Here is a 17,991-nt window from a genome sequence, read left to right as displayed (position 1 = left end):
TGTTATTTGAGATAAGATGGTTATAAAGACGACTTTACATTACTTTTTCGAAAATTTTTGAGAATGCTGGCAACAGTGAAATTGGACGGAAATTTGATGCTATTTCTTTATCTCCCTTCTTAAACAGTGGCTTAACTTCAGCATATTTCAGCCATTCGGGAAATATTCCACTGATAAACGACTGGTTACACAGATAGCTTAATATGTTACTTAGCTCAGAATCACATTCTTTAATTAACTTTGTTGATATTTCATCATACCCACTAGATGTTTTTGATTTTAAAGATTTTATGATGGACATTATTTCTGTTGGGGTAGTGAGGGTCAAATTCATATTATGGAAGTTACTTGAAATGTCTGGTCTAAGGTAATCCATAGCAGCATCTACCGAACCTGACAACCCCATCTTTTCAGTAACAGTTATAAAATGTTTGTTAAAAAGTTCTGCAACACTATACACATCTGTCACCAATGCATCATTTACTCTTAATGCTATTTGTTCCTCTTCATGTCTGGTTCTACCGGTCTCCTCCTTCACTATATCCCATATTGTCTTTATTTTGTTATCTGATATGACTATCTTTTCCTTGTAATATATTTGCTTTGACATCTGTATTACAGTCTTTAATATTTTGCAGTATTTCTTATAATGTGCTATAGCATCAACATTGGAAATGTTTCGGATTGACAGATACAGTTTTCTTTTTGTTTTACAAGATACCCCTATTCCTCGAGTAATCCATGGCTTCTTTGTAGACTTTGCTCTAACCTTGGTAAGTTTTGGGGGAAAGCAGTGTTCAAATAAGGTAAGCACTTTATTAGCAAAAATGTTATATTTTTCATTCATGCCATGAGCACTGTAAACATCAGTCCAGTGAATGTCTCTGAGAAGTGTCCTAAAATAATCAATTTTTGGCTTACTGATTACCCTCTTGAGCTCAGATTTAACAGATTTTATATCCTGTTCAGTATTAACATTTAACAGAAGGAACTGCATGTCATGGTCTGAGAGGCCATTGACTATTGGTTTTGTAATATAATTTTGTTCATTTGACTTTTCTATAAAGATATTATCAATGGCTGTTTGTGAGCAAGTGGTTATCCTAGTGGGGAACTTTACTGTGGGAATTAAGTTGAATGATAGTGTTACTAACTCAAATAGGTTCTTATTGGGAGAGTCTTTAAGGAAATCTACATTGAAATCACCAGCAACCACTATTTCTTTGTTTTTGGTTGTTAAATGGGCCAGTACAGCTTCAAGGTGGTTTACAAACAGATTAAAGTTACCTGCAGGTGCTCGATATACACTTAATATTATGAAAGATTTTTTGTGAAAATCTAATTCTGTTGCACATGCTTCCATATGCTGTTCTAGGCAAAATTTATGAATGTCTATGTTCTTAAATTTATGACAGTTCCTGATGAATGTGGCAACTCCTCCTTTCTCCATTTCTGATCTACAATAGTGAGATGCTAACCTAAACCCTGTAACACTTAAAAGTTCTATACCAGTGGTCACATGATGTTCAGAGAGGCAGATTATGTCAGCTGGGTTTGAAGACTCGAATTCATCTATGCAGATAGTTAATTCATTAATTTTATTTCTCAGTCCTCGAATATTTTGATGCAATAAAGACAGCTGACATTTCACATTGACTGACTTAAAATTGGATGGAGTTAAAATATCTGCTGACAGTTGAAAATTCTTAACCAATGGCTGTTTATGTTGATGTAATAAGCTGGAATTATGTTTTTTGATTTCTTTCTCAAACTGAAGGTTTGTCTCAGTTCTAACCTCTCTTAAAATTTGTTTTCTTTCTGTCCTCCCTACCCTAAAAAAGGGTCTTTTCTGAATCCTATAACCACTGGTATTTTACCACTCATGACAGTGCCTCCCCACTTTAACTTTCCTGCTATGTCCCCAGCCAATTTACCCTTCCCCTTCCTGTTGAGGTGAAGGCCATGCCTAGTATAATCCCACCTACTGACAGAATCAACATGAACCACACCAATGTGTGACCCCGCACCCGACATGAGCAGCCGTTCCAGCTCCAAATTAACTCTCTTGACAGAAGAGTTCAAATGAGGTCGGTCATGGCGCCCAAGAACAGATACAAACTCAACACTGGTATGCCTCGATGCTGATGCAATCTTCGCCAGGTCACACTCTATGCTGTACCCAGGATCTCTGTCAATACTGTTACCTGCCCCACCCACTATAACCACGGTGTCTTCCTTAGTGAAATCTTTGCAAAGTGATCCTAAATCCTCTGTCACCTGCTCCAGACCAGCACTAGGTTTAAAAAAATTGGTGACCTGGTATTCTGATCCTAGTTCATCCTGCAGATAGTTAAAGAACCAATCTGTGAGGGTAATCTCATAGACCTCATAGCAACAAAAAGCTCTGAACATTAAAAATCAGTTTATGTAGTGGAAGACATCAGTGACCATAAGGCTGTGATTTCATCAGTGGCTATGGGCATTACAAAGAATGTCAAGAAAGGTAGGAAAATGTATTTGTTTAACAAGAGGGATTAGATACCAATTGATGAGTATCTGAGTATCAAAAATTCAGTCCTGAAGATGAACATGTGGAAGATAAAATGAAAAAGCATCATTCAGTTTGATTTAGACAAGTTTGTGTTGAACTTTATCATACATTTAAGTCAGACCAAAGGTAGGTGACAATCAAAAGCTGAACAAAGCAGAAATGAGCAAAACAATGAGAGAAATGTTCAGTGAAATGGAAATTAAAATTTGGTGAACCAATGTGACTAAAAACCCTAAGAAGGTTTGTTCTTAAGTAAAGATGGTAGGTCGATTGAAATCATCTGTTCGCTCGGTAGCCATACTCACACTGAAATAGAAGATAACAGACAGAAGGCCAAAATACTGAATTAAGTCTTCTGAAAATGTTTCACTGCAGAAAATCGTAATATGGTTTCTCATTTCAATCATCCCATGAATACTGAAATGGCAGAGATTGAGAGAAGTGATTGTGGAATAGAAAAGGAACTACAATCACTTAGTAATGGAAAAGCATCTGGAACAAATGAGTCTGCAGAGGGTACATGAAAGAGCTTGTTCCTCTTTCAGCAATTGTTTATTGCAGATGAAGGGTGTTCAGCAACCCGAAAAGAACACAGGTCATTACCATTTTCAAGATTGGCTGTAGGACAGATGAACATAATTATAAGCCTGTATTGCTGATGTCAGTATGTTGTTAGAATCATGGTACATATTTTATGCTCATGTATTCTGCACTGTTGTTAACTGAAAAAATCTGAGATGATTATCAGACCAGATTCGTGACTGGATTCAGGACTACTTTGCAGATAGAATTCAACATGTCTCTCTTAACAGGACAAAATCAACAGGTGTAAAAAAAATAATTTCAGTAGTACATCAAGGGAGTGTGATATGACTGCTATTGGATGGTGTGGTGTGGTTGTCTATAAGATATTAGCAATGCCAGAAGAATATACCAAATTGCAGGAAGACCTGCAAAGGATTGACGAATGGTGCAGGGTCTGGCAATTGACCCTGAACATGAATAAATGTAACATATTGTGCATAAATAGGGGAAATAGTCCACTTCTATATGATTCCACTTTTGGTGACAAATCACTGAAAACAGTAGCCACCGTAAACATACGTGGGAGTAACCATCCAGTGACCAAAAATGGAATGACACATAAAACAAATTGCAAGCAAATTAGATGCCAGGCTGGGATTCATAGGAGGAATCTTAAGAAATTGTAATTAATTCATGAAAGAAATGACTTACAAAACAATTGTTCAACTGGTTTTTGAATATTGCTCATCTGTATCAGATGCTTACCAGGTTCCATTAATAGAAGAGGTAGACAAGATCCGACAAAGCATTGATCGTTTCAGCATTACAGAGATGCTTAACTAATTCCAGTGGCAACTACTGCAAGATAGGTATTGTACTTCACAGGGAGGTTTACTATTGAAATTCTGAGAGAATACGTTCCAGGAAGAGTGGGACAACGTATTACTTGCTCCCACATACATCTCGCAAAAAGACTGCATGAGAAAATCTGAGAAATTAGCGCTAATACAGAGGTTAACTGACAGTCGTACTTCCTAATCACCATTTGTGAATGGAACAGGGAAGGTGTCTGCAAATAATGATACCAGAAGTACCCTCCAACACACTATAAGGTGCTTGCAGGGTATAGATGTAGATGGATGTCATAGTGTTACTCTTGTGAACGGCATAGAAAAGACCTTGGCAGGCCGAGCACAACTATTTTGTGTGGGTTCTTGATTCTAGGAAGCTCTTTTGTCACTTCCAGTTCTACTTCTAGAAATAACCTGCCACTGACGATCTTACTCTACTGGAAGTGGCAGTATAACAGTCTTTCCTACATGAATAATGCCTTATAGATGTCCCTTTTTTTACCTTGAGAAGGAGGCATGTGATACCTCTTGGAGGGACAAGATACTTGCAAAGCTCCAGCAATTGGGCTTCCAGGGATGTTTCCTGGCCTGTTTCTATTCCCAATATAAAGTCAGGCAAGTCTTATAAGACAAAATTTAATGAGAGAATCATACAGTTGAGCAATGTGAAGCACCTATGCCTGCTGCTTGTCACAGCAGGAGTATATAAAATCCCTTGCAGAAATGGTCAAATGTATATAGGAACTACAAAAAGGAGCATTAACTCCTGCCTTAAAGATAATGAGCAATTGTGGTCTGGGCAACATGGATAAAGCGAGAGTAGCTAGGCAGTTAGTTAGTTACATGTTCCATAGATCACTTGATCGATTCTTATATTGAAATGATATAGAATGAGTCAGTTAACATGATGTGTATACATGATTAGTGTTAAAATTAATGAACACATTCTCATTTTTTCCTACTCATACAACTACATTTAAAGACAAGTGTTTTATTTATTCATTTATTTATTTTTTACTGGCTACTAGTTTTTAATAGAAATTCATCATTGGAATGGAGGGAGTTGTTCAGCAAAAATTATATGAAATTAGATTTAAATGTTGCTTTGCTACCTGTCAGACATTTCATGTTATTGACAAATGATCAAAAATTTTTATTGCTGCATATTGAACTCCTCTCTGAGCAACTATTAAAATGGCTAATAAAGGTCGTTTTCTCCTCTAGTGCTGTAGTTACGTACATCACTGTTCTTCTCAAATTTTGATGGATTATCTATGACAAATTTCATCAGCGAAAATGTGTATTGTGATGGCACAGTTAAAATGCATAGCTCCATGAAGAGATGCCTACATGACGTTCATGGGTGAATACCACATATTCTTACTGCGCACTGTTATGCAATCAATACTTTCTTTCTAAGTGAAGGCTTATCCCAGAAAATCATTCCGTATGGTGTTATTGAGTGGAAATATGCAAAATATGTGAGGAAGCTGATGTGTTTGTTTCCAATATTAGCAGTTACACGAAGAGCAAAAGTAGCTGAACTTAATTGTTTGAGAAGCTCAGTAATATGCTTCTTCCAGTTTTCTCCAATATGTACACCCAAAAATTTAGAGCATGCTGTCCTACTTACTGACTCCTGCTTTTGTGCTACATCAGTTGTTGCTTTCTCTGAAATGAGATTTATTATAACACTAGTTTTGTCTTCAAAAAATCCAATTTTGTTTGTTGACTACTAAGTGAAAGGTCTTTCACATATATAAGGAATAGAAGTGGACCCTAAATTGAATACTGTGCGACTTCCTTTGTGATTTGCATCCCAGTCACTAAACTTTTCTATCTTTCCAGCGTTGTCTGAATTATTCACCGCAGCCTCTTTTGCATTCCGTATGTCAAGTATGATTCAAATCAGCTGTGTCATCAGTTCCATAAAACTTGAGTTTTTTAAGGAAGTATCATGATCTACACAGTTGAAGGTGTTTGAGAGATCACAAAAAATATGAACAGATGATATATTATTATTTAAGGCCTGTACTGTGTGATGAGTGACTGTATAAATATCATTCCCAATCATGCAACCTTTCTGGAACCCAAACTTTGATGTACTTAGCAAATTGTTTCCACTCAAGTGTGCAACTGCTCTTGAGTACATTACATTTCAACTATTTAAGAGGAAGATGCCAATAAGGAAACTGAATGATAACCGTTTAAGTCTGTCTTGTCATCTTTCATGTGATGTGGCTTAATAATTACATATTTTAACCTATCTAGAAAAATTCCCTGTGCCAGTGGTGCACTGCATATATCACCAAGGACATTACTTATTAAGTTGGAACAACTGTTCAGAATTCTGTACGAAGTACCGTCAACCCCACCAGAGCATTTGTTTTTTAGAATTTTTAGAATTGTATTAATTTCAGTCAAGGATGTTGGTACTGCTTCAAAATGCTTAAAGTTTTGTGGAATGTCACTTTTAATATATTCTCTTGCTTCTTCATCTGAACCGTTTAATCCTATATTTGCTACTATGTTTAAAAAGTGGTTGTGTGTGGTAGCAGATCAGGCACTGGGACTGGGAAACCACCAAATTTGTTTCTCTGAAATAGTGGTTACCACACCTGAGAAACATGAAAACAAGGTCCCCATAGGCACTAACATACCAAAAGTCCCTCAGCGACAGGTCATATGTAGCAGATGTAGGATATCTGCTCCAGTTTCACAAAACCTCTGTGGGCTTGCCATGGGGTATCAGTGGCAGGTGTATAGATCAGACCAACCTAAACATCTTAAGATCATAGATTCTGCCTACCTGGTACTTGTTATGGACCAGGTTCCATTGCTCTTCTGATGACAGTGTTGAATGCCATCCTGAAAGCTCAAGAGGCCTGGAATCGATTTAGATTTATGGTAGTGTCTGGAATTCATTTAGAAATCGTGACATATTAAGAAGAGAGCAAACTGTGGTCACTGAGTGGTTTTCTGTGATTGTCCTCTCTTTGTCCATTTACCAAACAGTCTACAATGTCAAGGTTCATGCAACCTTGAGGGCACTGGAGGATGAGAGATATATTTCAGCTACAAAATCTTGTTATTTGGTGTGATTCCTTGTGTGCACTGTGTAGTATATGGTGCCTGTACCCATCATAGAAACTAGTTTATGCAGGTCACCCTTTTATATGTACAACATCTAGGGAAGAAGATGACATTCTGCTGTGTACAAGTTCATTTGGGAAGATGGAATAATGCAGTGGCAGATGCAACAACTGAGGAGACCAGCAAGATCCCTACTTTAGTACTGTCTCACATTTAGTATTCTTATTGATGGAGTACTGGATCATATGTCATTGGGAGGAGGAAAAGCTAGATGTGAGGAACAACAAAATGCACTCTGTAAAACTAATCTTCCAGTCACGGTGGGCTGTATCTAGCCATTGCACCAAAATGAATTTCAGTCAGCTTTAGTATTCATAATTGGACATATTTTGTAATGCATAGTTTTCTTTTCTGGCGAGATGGCCCACATTTTGACTGGTGGATTGTCCTTCATTTTTGCTGATGAAACACACAATGTCAAAGATTAATAAATTTTGCCTGTCATCGTCCTTAAGGTGCTTGGAAGAAGTAAAAAATATACCCCTTAATATGACTGAAAGGCAAGTTTTAAAATATTTTCTTTTAGAACTCTACATGTTTTTGAACATCTTTGTGTGCTCTTGTCCATTTTTAACCTTTTTCTAGAGTGCTAGAATGGTATGTTTAATTTATTTATGTGACCGATTTTATACTAAATTTTGTGACTGTTAGCATCTGGGTACTTGAACGACTACACTGTCACATATACTTCACCTGGACACTGAAATTCTTTACTAGCAGAATTTTATGTCTCTCATATTTCTCTCACAATTTAAATTTTGATTTTATACTAAATTTTGTGACTGTTAGTGTCAGGGTACTCAATGACTACATTGCCATGTATATCTATCTGATCAGTTGAATAATATATTTCTTGAGTGGCTGGCAATTATTTATGGTGTGACATGTTACATAGTTGGCATCACTGATATGTTGTGTACATGCCTCTGATGAACTATTGATGATTTATTCTCTTTCTTTGTAGAGCTGTAATTGAAGGATGCAATTTAGTGATAGTCTTTTTATAGGTAACTGGTCTTGGGTTTTTTATAATTTCAAACAAAAATTATAAGTTAGATGAAATAGAAGTGATGCCTTTTGCATCAAATCCTGTGTGTGGTTAATAGAAATACAAGGAATGTAAGTCACACTCTGTTATTTTCCACATTAGTGTTAGAGATGCATTACCAGTGCTAACAGCTGTAATTTTGGTATGTTTAATTTCATCATTATTTAATGCTGAATTTGCTGCTTAAAGAATGATCTTGTTCAAAAACATCATTGTAGTTAGGTTTTCCTTGGGTCTTAATGGAAATATTATGTAGGAGACAAAAGGACAAATATTTGTTATCTAAAATTTTTCACTATCAGGATTTCAAAGACATATAATAAAATTACACAATAATTTTTTGCAGGTTGACAGAATTGTTGAACAACTGGCACAGTACATATCTGCTTATGACCTTCTCGCCTTACGCGAATTATGGCAGCACCTCGATCAGAAAATGTTTTCCAAACTGGAACATCATTTTTCGCCAGGTAAACACATTTTTTATTTTCAAATTCATGTACTGTTTACTGTCCACTGAAGATGTTTCACTCATGTGGTTTTAAAACTGCAGCAACATTGAAATAGAAATCTAAGTACATGCTGGGAACTTAAATGAGTAGCAATATTAACTATTAGTAGCTAACCGAATACTGTAATGTATGATGTGTAGGAGGTCAGAGTGGCAGGCAGACAGAAAACTGAGGAGCATATTTTTTAAAAGATGGACATTGTTTACAATGGTAATACGTGATAACCTTATTGTTTTTGGCTGCATGCCAAAGATGAACTTTTATCATTTTGCCTGACAATTTTATTTTGATAATTGCTGTTTTGTGTGCAAATTTCTGTGAGGTAAAGTATATTTCACGGCAAACTATACAAATTTACTGCTTGTGCATCACTGTTTTCATGGATTTGGAATCCAGTAGCGTTCGCAATAATATATACTTAAGAAAAAAGTCTTTCATAATGGCACTGTTGTATAAAGCATTCTCAGACTTCTTGCCGCATCAGTTCAGGGTGAAACCTCAAGCTTTTGATGATTTCCACCATCGTCTTTGTTAGGAGCAAATGACTGTCAACATTGCTGTTGTGGTGGCCTTACGTAGCCCAAAGACAGCTTCTAATTGGTTGGCAGTTACATCATGCTGTCACAGGTGGTGTCAACATTTGCACTGGTGGCACCACCACTCCCGCCGCAGCATAAACATTGCGACAAAAATCTGTGGTTCGTCTCTGCATCGAGAGCTCGCTTCCATGCAGTGCTGAGATTATATCTGCCATCATGTTGATGGTTTTCTCACACATTCTTATTTATACAGCCTCTTTAATTATAGAGCTCCAGTGTGTGGGAGCCTAGCAATTGGCCTCAATGGAAGATCTTTGTTGTGGGCTTTAGGTAATCTGCACAGCCTAGGAGGTCTGGAGCTTGTGTTCTAAGATTTTTGTTGACATCCTTTGGCAAGCCAGAATTCGTCAGGAGCTCCACTTTTTTTCTGCTGTATGACAGGGCTGGTTCTCGTTTTAGACATTTGTGCATGCTATCTTCCAACAACCATGACATCAGTGGTATTAAGAGCAACTGTAGCATTTCCCTTGTCAGCAGGAAGCACTACAAGATCTTCATCTTTCCACACTGCATTGAGCCCCTTTCTCTCTGAGCTGCTGATGTTAGATTTGGGCAGCTTAACTGAAAACCACTGAATATCACAGCACAGTACCATCATTGTTGGAAGACAATATATACAAATGTCTAAAATGGGACTCAACTGTTTCATACAGAAGAAAAGTGGTGGAGCTCCTGAAGAATTCTGATCTACCAGAGGATATTATCAAAAATCTTCGGCCACAAGCTCCTAGACCTCCTAGGCCTTACAGATTATCTACAGTCCACAGTGAAGGTATTCCATTGAGGCCAGTTGTTAGCACCATTGGTTCTCCTATCTACAGACTGTATAAATATGTAATGAAGTTGATGATGCTGATAGTTGGCCGCTGTGAACATCACATCAAAAACTCTCAGATGTTTGAGAAAATGAAACAGATTATAGTTGGCCCAAATGATATTTTAGGCAGTCTGGATGTGGTCTGACTATTTGCAAAGGTTCCTGTGGAGGCACGCTGAAAATGTTGGCAGAGCAATTTCCTCCTGAAATGATAAAAGTTGTTCCAAAATGTTATTATGACCATTATTTCTTGTACAGTGGTTCATTTTGTGAAATGATGGATGAAATGGCTTTGGTTTTTCTATTGTCTCCATCAGTGGCCAACCTTTTTACAGAACTTTTTGAGGAACGTGGCTTAAATTTGGCTCCTCTTCATCCATCTTCATTTTATCATTATGTTGACGACGCATTTATGGTCTGCACACATGGTGTAGAAGCTCTTGAGCACTTCTAGGAACATATGAACAGGATGCAACCAAACATCCAATTTGCCATTGAATCATTGAAGGAGAGAAGGCTGTCATTTTTAGATGTTCTGGTACAGTGGAAGTTAGATGGATGTCTTGGCCGCTCGGTGTACCACAAGATGATGCACACTGATTTATATTTTAGTGTCCAGAGTTTTCATCATCCAGTGCAGAAGAGAGCAGCTTTAAATACACTAATAGACAGAGCAAAAACCATCTCTAACGAAGACCACTTGGATTCTGAAATCAGTCATCTGAAGTATGTGTTCTGAAAGAATGGCTATGGGTCACATGATATAAAGTCAGCATTATCCAAGAAAAGAAAGCATGAAAATGTCAGACATTCAAGTGATGAGCCACTGACTGCATTCCTACTCTTCTGCAGCACTATATCAAACAAAGTAGGCAGAGTCCTGGGAAGATGAGCTGATGCTATGCACTGTTAAGGACAGTCTGGCCCTCAGGATTCCTGGGATTTACAACATCCCACAGGAGTGCAGGAACAATTATAGTGGTCTTTCCATCCACTCTGTTTCCGACCACTCTGCAGAACATCAACGGCACATTAAAAATCAAGAACTTGAGAAATCTGCAGTCACTCAGCACAGCCTCACAGAGAAACATAGTTTGATGAAAGAAAATTTTTATCCTAGTCTCCCTCATAATGGAGCTCTATAATTAAAGAGGCTGTAGAAATAAGAATGTGTGAGAAATCCATCAGCATGATGGCAGATAAAATCTTAGCAATGCATGGAAGCGAGCTTTCAGTGCAGAGAAGAACCATAGATTTTTGTCACAATGTTTATGCCACGGTGGGAGTGGTGGTGTCACCAGCACAGATGTTGACACCACATGCGACAGCATGACATAACTAGCAACCAATTGGAAGCTGTCCTTGGGTTATATATGGCCACCATAGCAGTAATGTTGACAAGTCAGTCGTTCCTGACGAAGGCGATGGTAGAAATTGTCGAAAACTTGAGGTGTTATGTTGGACTGATGTGGCGAGAAGTCCAAGAATGTTTTATACATAGTATGTACTCATTATATCTTGATAGTGTTCCAGTGTCATTCAGTAATACAGTCTGTTTCAGGAGGAATGGTCAATATTCAGGGATATGACATGAAGAACCATAAAAAAAAGTAGGAAATGTTGACACTAAAGTGCTTATATTAAGAGCTGTGAGCACTTCTTCAGTTGTGATACTATGAAACAAATCTCTTCTACTGCAAGCTCATTGCTTTCCATGTTTTGGGAGGAGGTTGCATGGAGCAAAACGAGTAAGAATTTTCCAGAGATTTGTTTCACAGTATCGAAGATGATGAAGTGCTCATAGCTCTTTAAGGCATGCATGTTAGAGCCCATGTTTACTAACTTTTTTGCTTTGAATGATCATTCCTGTCAATTTCCTGAATACTGACCATTCCTCCTGTCACTCCATATGTATGCAAGTTTTGTCGTGATCACAAATTAAAATTGAGATTACCTTTTTTGATTTCTATACAATCTTCTCCGGATTTAATTACAATAGGTAACATATCATAAGCAGTGTAGACAACAATTTACATTTTGTGTACTTTTACAAGTAAAACTTGTATAATTAGATTGCATGATCCACACTTGACCATGTAAAGCTGTAGAAAACATGTTTTATGCAGTTATACTGACTGTGTCACTTTGCTGTCTTGCTATAAATACCATACATAAGTTCATACAAGCATACATCATGTTTTTCAAATTCCATCATGAAGGAGAGCTCTCAAGTATATGCAAGGAGTCAAGTTATACATTAAGAGCAGAAGCAGCTACTGCATGCATCTACTTCAATGTATACTAAAAAGAATTTACAACTGTTGCTAATCTGCTCACACTGATAATTACAAAAATTACTTGTAAATTACTTTACATTCTTACCTCAGTTTATGAGATACGATGGGCGTTTGAGAAGTCCATGCAAAGTGCAAGAGATGGCACCATCGGCGTGTGTCGAGATCATGTTTAGTTAGTAGCATCATTGGAAAGAATGCACACCAAGTTTCAGTCATATTAGTCTATTTCTTTGTGTTTGGTATTCGTGTGAATCAAGGAAGTCGAGCGATTGTAAAAAAATGGACGAAAAAGAATTTCGTGTGGTGATTAAACATTACTTTATGAAAGGCAAAATGCCTCAGGAGACTAAAGAGAAGCTTGATAAACATTACGGTAACTCTGCATCTTCGATTAGAACAGTTTATTAGTGGTTTCAAAATTTTCGGAGTGGCCATATGAGCACAAATGATGCTGAATGTTCTGGACGCCCTGTGCATATGCATTTGGGCTTGAAAAAGCTATCCGCAAGATGGGTTTTGCAGTTGCTCACGCTTGACCAAAAATGGAATCGTGTGAAGTGTTGCAAGGATGGTTTGCAGCTGTTCAGGAAGAATCCACTGGACTTAAAGCATCGTTTTGTCACTGTGGATCAAACTTGGATACGTTACTATACTCTTGAGACCAAACAATAATCTAAACAGTGGGATACCAAGGGGGAATCTGCACCAAAAAATGTGAGACCAAACAACAATCTAAACAATGGGATACCAAGGAAGAATCTGCACCAAAAAAGGTGAAGACCATTCCTTCGGTCGGAAAGGTTATGGCGACTGTCTTTTGGTATTTGCAAGGGATAATGGTCATAGACTATCTGGAAAAGGGTAAAACTATTACAAGTGCATATTATTAATTGTTGTCGGAGCATTTGAAAACCAAGCGTACGATTTATGATACATAGAATCAAAGGCCTTAGCAACATCACAGGAAAAGCCAACATGAAAACTTTTCTTGTTCATCTCTGTTATAAATGCATTTGTTAGATCATGTGTAGCTTTCTGATTAGACAAACTTTATGGAAGCCACAAGGAGCTGTTGTCAAAAGGTTATCCTGTGGAAGGTAGATCAATAATCCGTTGAAGTTACCTTCTCAGAATTTTGAGAGCACAGAAAGGAGGGAGACAAGTCTGAGGTCTCTTGATTACCTGTACCTTTATAAATGGGTGTTACTGCCAGATACTTCAGTCTTCAATGTAATACATCTTGACACATTGACTGGTTACAGACCCAACTCATCGGGACCAATGTAATTAGAACCGATCGACTTAATAATACTGATTAACTTGACACCAAAAGGATTACGCATGATAGGAAACTCTTTATTCAATCAGAGCAGGGGGCTAATTACTTGTAACCTAGAGCAACAGCACAGAACATAAAACCATCAAAAAACATGGAACATAAAACCACAGAATAAACATCACGCATGGAGAAGGCACAAGCACATGTTAAAAATAAAAAACCAATGACCCTGGCGGCTGGGTGTAGGACTCTTTGACAGCCACAATTCACTTGTTTCATGCAACACACAGTGCCTCTGGTGGTGGGTGTGGAAGTATTTGACAGTCGCGACACTGCACATACGCACACTATGTGAATGCTTCACTTCTCCACACTAGCGCACAACAGCTGTCATGTCAGACGCTGTATCAGCTCCTTTGGCAGAAGCGGAGTGTCGGTGTCAAGGAAATGGGTAGGGAAGTGGACATGGCACCCGGAGTGGGTCGTCTAAACCGGTGGATGTTCTGCGGGCGGCTGCTGTGGTAGTGGTGCTTGTGGCTCGGTGCCTTGCTCGTGCAGGTTCTGATGTCTCTGTTGGGTTGCGGATGGTGATGCCTCTTGAAAAATATGTGCAGGCTTTACTCTCTTCAGAAAAATGGTTATTGACTTGCTGTTCACCCATATGTCCATTGTCTTCATACTTCTCTGTAACATGTGGTACGGGCCAGTGTACGGGGATTGTAAGGCTGGTTTTACACTTGTCAGTATGGAACATGACATACGAGCAGTGTTCCAGGTCCCAATGCATGTAACAAAATGGTATGCCATGCTGTGAAGCCTTTGGAGGATGGATCCGTGCGATGTGGTTCCACAGGCAACATAAGAAGTGTGACTGGTCTTATGAGGAACTTTGCAGTGTATCATCATCATTAAATTTGTCAGGCGAATGCATTGTCTTACTGTAGACCAACTCCACAGACAAATTGTTCGTAGGCCAAGTTGAACTATTGGAAGAGCCAAAATCAATGTGTTTTCATCGCAAATCAGGACCGCCTTCAAGGAATGATGCCAGTGTTCGACCACTGCTACTGCGTTGGTGCTGTGAAGAACATACCCACAAAAGATGGCAAGCTGCACACACAGGTTTAACTCAGAATGCCGTCAACGCTTGGTACTGATATGCTGTGGACACCCAAAGCCCATTAACCACACTGATGCAAAGGCAGAGGCTCATGTTTCGGTGGTGATATTATCATTTCACACTGCCTCTAGCCAGCAGGTAAAATGATCAGTCATTGTGAAAAGGTAGTTTTGACTTTTTAATGAAGGAATTGGCCCCACAACATCCAGATATACATGGGCAAAACATACAGTTGTACCTGGAAAGTCTCCAACTGAAGTGTCTACTTGACGAGACACTTTACAACTTTGACACTGCAAACATGTCATTGTCCATTCTCAACAGCCCTTTTCCATGACTGGCCACACAAAACATCAGGGATGAGTCATAAAGTGGGATGTACTCATGGTTGGCACAGCTATGGATGCCCTCGAAACTTGTCTCCTGAACAGTGGTGGAAGAAACAGGAAAGGTGACACGCGAGAGACCCTGCAGTAGAGCTTGACAGCCCAGAACATCGATGAGCTGCAATTGTAACACTGACGTGTTGTCGTCAATGAATGTCCGGAGTTCCTGTCTTCTTCTTGTGCTCAGGCCAGTGCGGAAAAGTCGATAGGACTTGTCACACTGCTGACACACGAAAGAAGGTCGGCCAGAATGTAATCGATACCTGAGATGTTTTTGACGTCAGAAGTGAACTGTGCTATGAACTCTAGATGGTTGAACTGATGAGGAGAGCAGTTGGCACTGTTACATCTGAATGCAAAAGTCAATGGTCTGTGGTCCTTGAATAACGTGAACACTTGGGCTTCAACTTCAGGATGGAAGTATTTCAGTGTGTCATGTACTTAGCAGGACATCACGATCGTATGTGCTCCACTTTCTCTGAATGGTGACGGTTTTCGGGAAGAGTATGCCAGTGGTTCCCATGAACCATCTGCCACTACTGTAGAGTTCTGTCAATAGCTGTGTAGCTTGCATCTACAACTAATGCAAGAGGTGCACTGAATTTAGGATGAGCTAGAAGCTCTGCATTAGCCATGCTCAGATTCACAGCCTCAAATGTGGAACATGCAGCCTCAGTCCACTGCACTGTGACCACTGAGCACCGCAGTCAGTGGTTCCTACAATTCAGCTGCATGAGGCGTGTGGAAATGATAAAAATTTAGCATACCAGGGAATCGACGCAATTCCTTGATTGTGGTTGGCCTAGGTAATTTTAAAATTGCATCAGCCTTCTATGTCAGAGCTAGGGAGCCCACAGCAGAGATTCTGTGTCCCAAGAAGATCACTTTAGATTGTCTGAAAACACATTTAGCAACATTCAGCATGACTCTGTAATACTCCAAATGCTTGAACATCTTTTGTAGGTGTTGTTGGTGTTGTTCCTCAGAGAACAAGGGCACATTGCCCTGGTATGCAAAACAGAATGGGAGGCCTTAAGAAACAGACTCGATGAATCTTTGCCACAAGTGCACTGCATTTCATTATGCGAATGTCATATACCTACTCTCAAACAGGTTGAGCAGTGTTATAATAGAGGTCTTCATAATGTCCTCTTTATCTGAGTGTAAGCTTTAGCACAGTCTTAAGATGCTGAATATTGGTGCACAGTGTAATATGTAGTTGTAGTCACTTAGTGATGACAGAGGATAACGGTCCAGCACTGTTCTCATGTTCAGCACACAATAGTCTCCACGTGGGTTCTAGGCTCCACTTTTTTTTTTCACCAGGCGTAAGGCGGAGAACCACGGACTGTTCGATGGTCTGATTGCCCTCTTGCAGCATGGGGTCAAATTCAGTTTTCGTGATTGCAAGGTCCAGTGCTAAATGTCTAGTTCAGCATGACTCTGATGGTCCATCCATCCATCATCTTGATGTGATGCACTGCATTGTGTTGAATTTGTTTAGATACACTGGGTGATCTGGCCAAATTCAGAAACTGCTTTAACAGCAAAGTGTGTTCACCCTCAGATGTCTGTACAGGCTTTTCACTGTGGACGGTTGCACTCCAGTTAAACCTGTGACGCTGTCCAACAGCTGTGCGTCTGTCAAGTCTGACAAGAGGTAGTAATGTGCCGGGAGAACCGCACCGATGATCGCTTCTGTGCTTCTGCAACGGTGAAATTCAATTTGGACAGACAGTGTAGACCTAAGTTCAGCTCCGTTCACCAGATACGGTGGGTCGCAATAGTCGAATTATTGGCAGCTGTCAGACAGAAGGTAGTCGGTGGCCTACAGCGATGCAGTGAAGACTGTGGCAGGGTGCTGAGGTCAGAACCAGTTTCTGTGAGAAATCTGAGGCCAGAACTTCTGTCACTGATGCAGTAGAAACTCTCACTGTGTGCAGGCGCACATTATCTTGGTGAAATGTAAGCCCAGGATGGCTTGCAATGAAAGGCAACAAAATGGGGGATAGAATATCATTGGTGTACAACTGTGCTTCAAGGGCACCACAGATGACAACCAAAGAGGTCCTTCTATAAAAAGAAATGGCACCCCAGACCATCACTCCTGGGTGTCGGGCCATACAACAAGCAGCAGCCAAGTTCGTATCCCACTACTGTCTGGCGTGCCTCCATACACGTCTTTGCTGGTCATCGGTGCTGAGTTTGAAGTGGGGCACGTCATTGGAGATAGTTCTACTCCAGTCATTGAGGTTCTCGGCTGAAGAATTGTCTGGAGGTGCCCAGGACAGCAGGGGGATACCAGTCTGTCACCTGCATTACAGCCTGATTACCAAGAGTTGTGGTGTGGGATACAATTTCTTTTCATAACAGAACTCCTTTGATTGTTATCCACAGCACACTTACAGTATAGCAGTGTGTCAGTGATATTTTATGCCCTGTTTTGTTGCCTTTCATGGCAAGCCATCCTTGGCTTCCATTTCAACAAGACAAAGCCCGCTCACACACAGCAAGAGTTTCTGATGCTTGTCTTTGTGCTTGCTAAACCCTGCCTCGGCCAGCAAGGTCACCAGATCCCTCCCCAGTTGAGAACTTTTGGAGGATTATAGGCAGGGCCCTCCAGCCACCGAGGGATTCTGACGATCTAGTGTGTCAGTTGGACAGACTACGCTACAGTATCACTCAGGAGGAAGTCCAACAACTCTGCGAATCAAAATGCCATGACAAGTAACTGCTTGCATAAGGGCCAGAGGTGGAGTAATGTGTTATTGACTTGCTCAATTTGTGAAACACTTTTTCTTGAAAAAAAAAAAAAAAAAAAACATCCAAGTTTTCTGAAATTGTAATTTGTTT

At 39.5% G+C, this 17,991-nt stretch overlaps 1 protein-coding gene across 1 annotated transcript in view; it reads left to right on the top strand.

The window, feature by feature from the left end:
- LOC124607193 (WD repeat-containing protein 91) overlaps window positions 1-17,991 on the top strand; it is a 222,692-nt gene that overhangs the window by 29,677 nt on the left and 175,024 nt on the right. The window contains exon 2 of the mRNA XM_047139416.1: window positions 8,475-8,598. Coding sequence (XP_046995372.1) covers window positions 8,475-8,598 — 124 coding nt within the window. The remainder of the gene's footprint in view (window positions 1-8,474; window positions 8,599-17,991) is intronic.

The sequence above is a fragment of the Schistocerca americana genome, chromosome 3 (genome assembly GCF_021461395.2).
Source record: "Schistocerca americana isolate TAMUIC-IGC-003095 chromosome 3, iqSchAmer2.1, whole genome shotgun sequence".
Lineage (NCBI taxonomy): Eukaryota > Metazoa > Arthropoda > Insecta > Orthoptera > Acrididae > Schistocerca > Schistocerca americana.
This window is presented reverse-complemented; position numbering and strand designations above follow the sequence as displayed.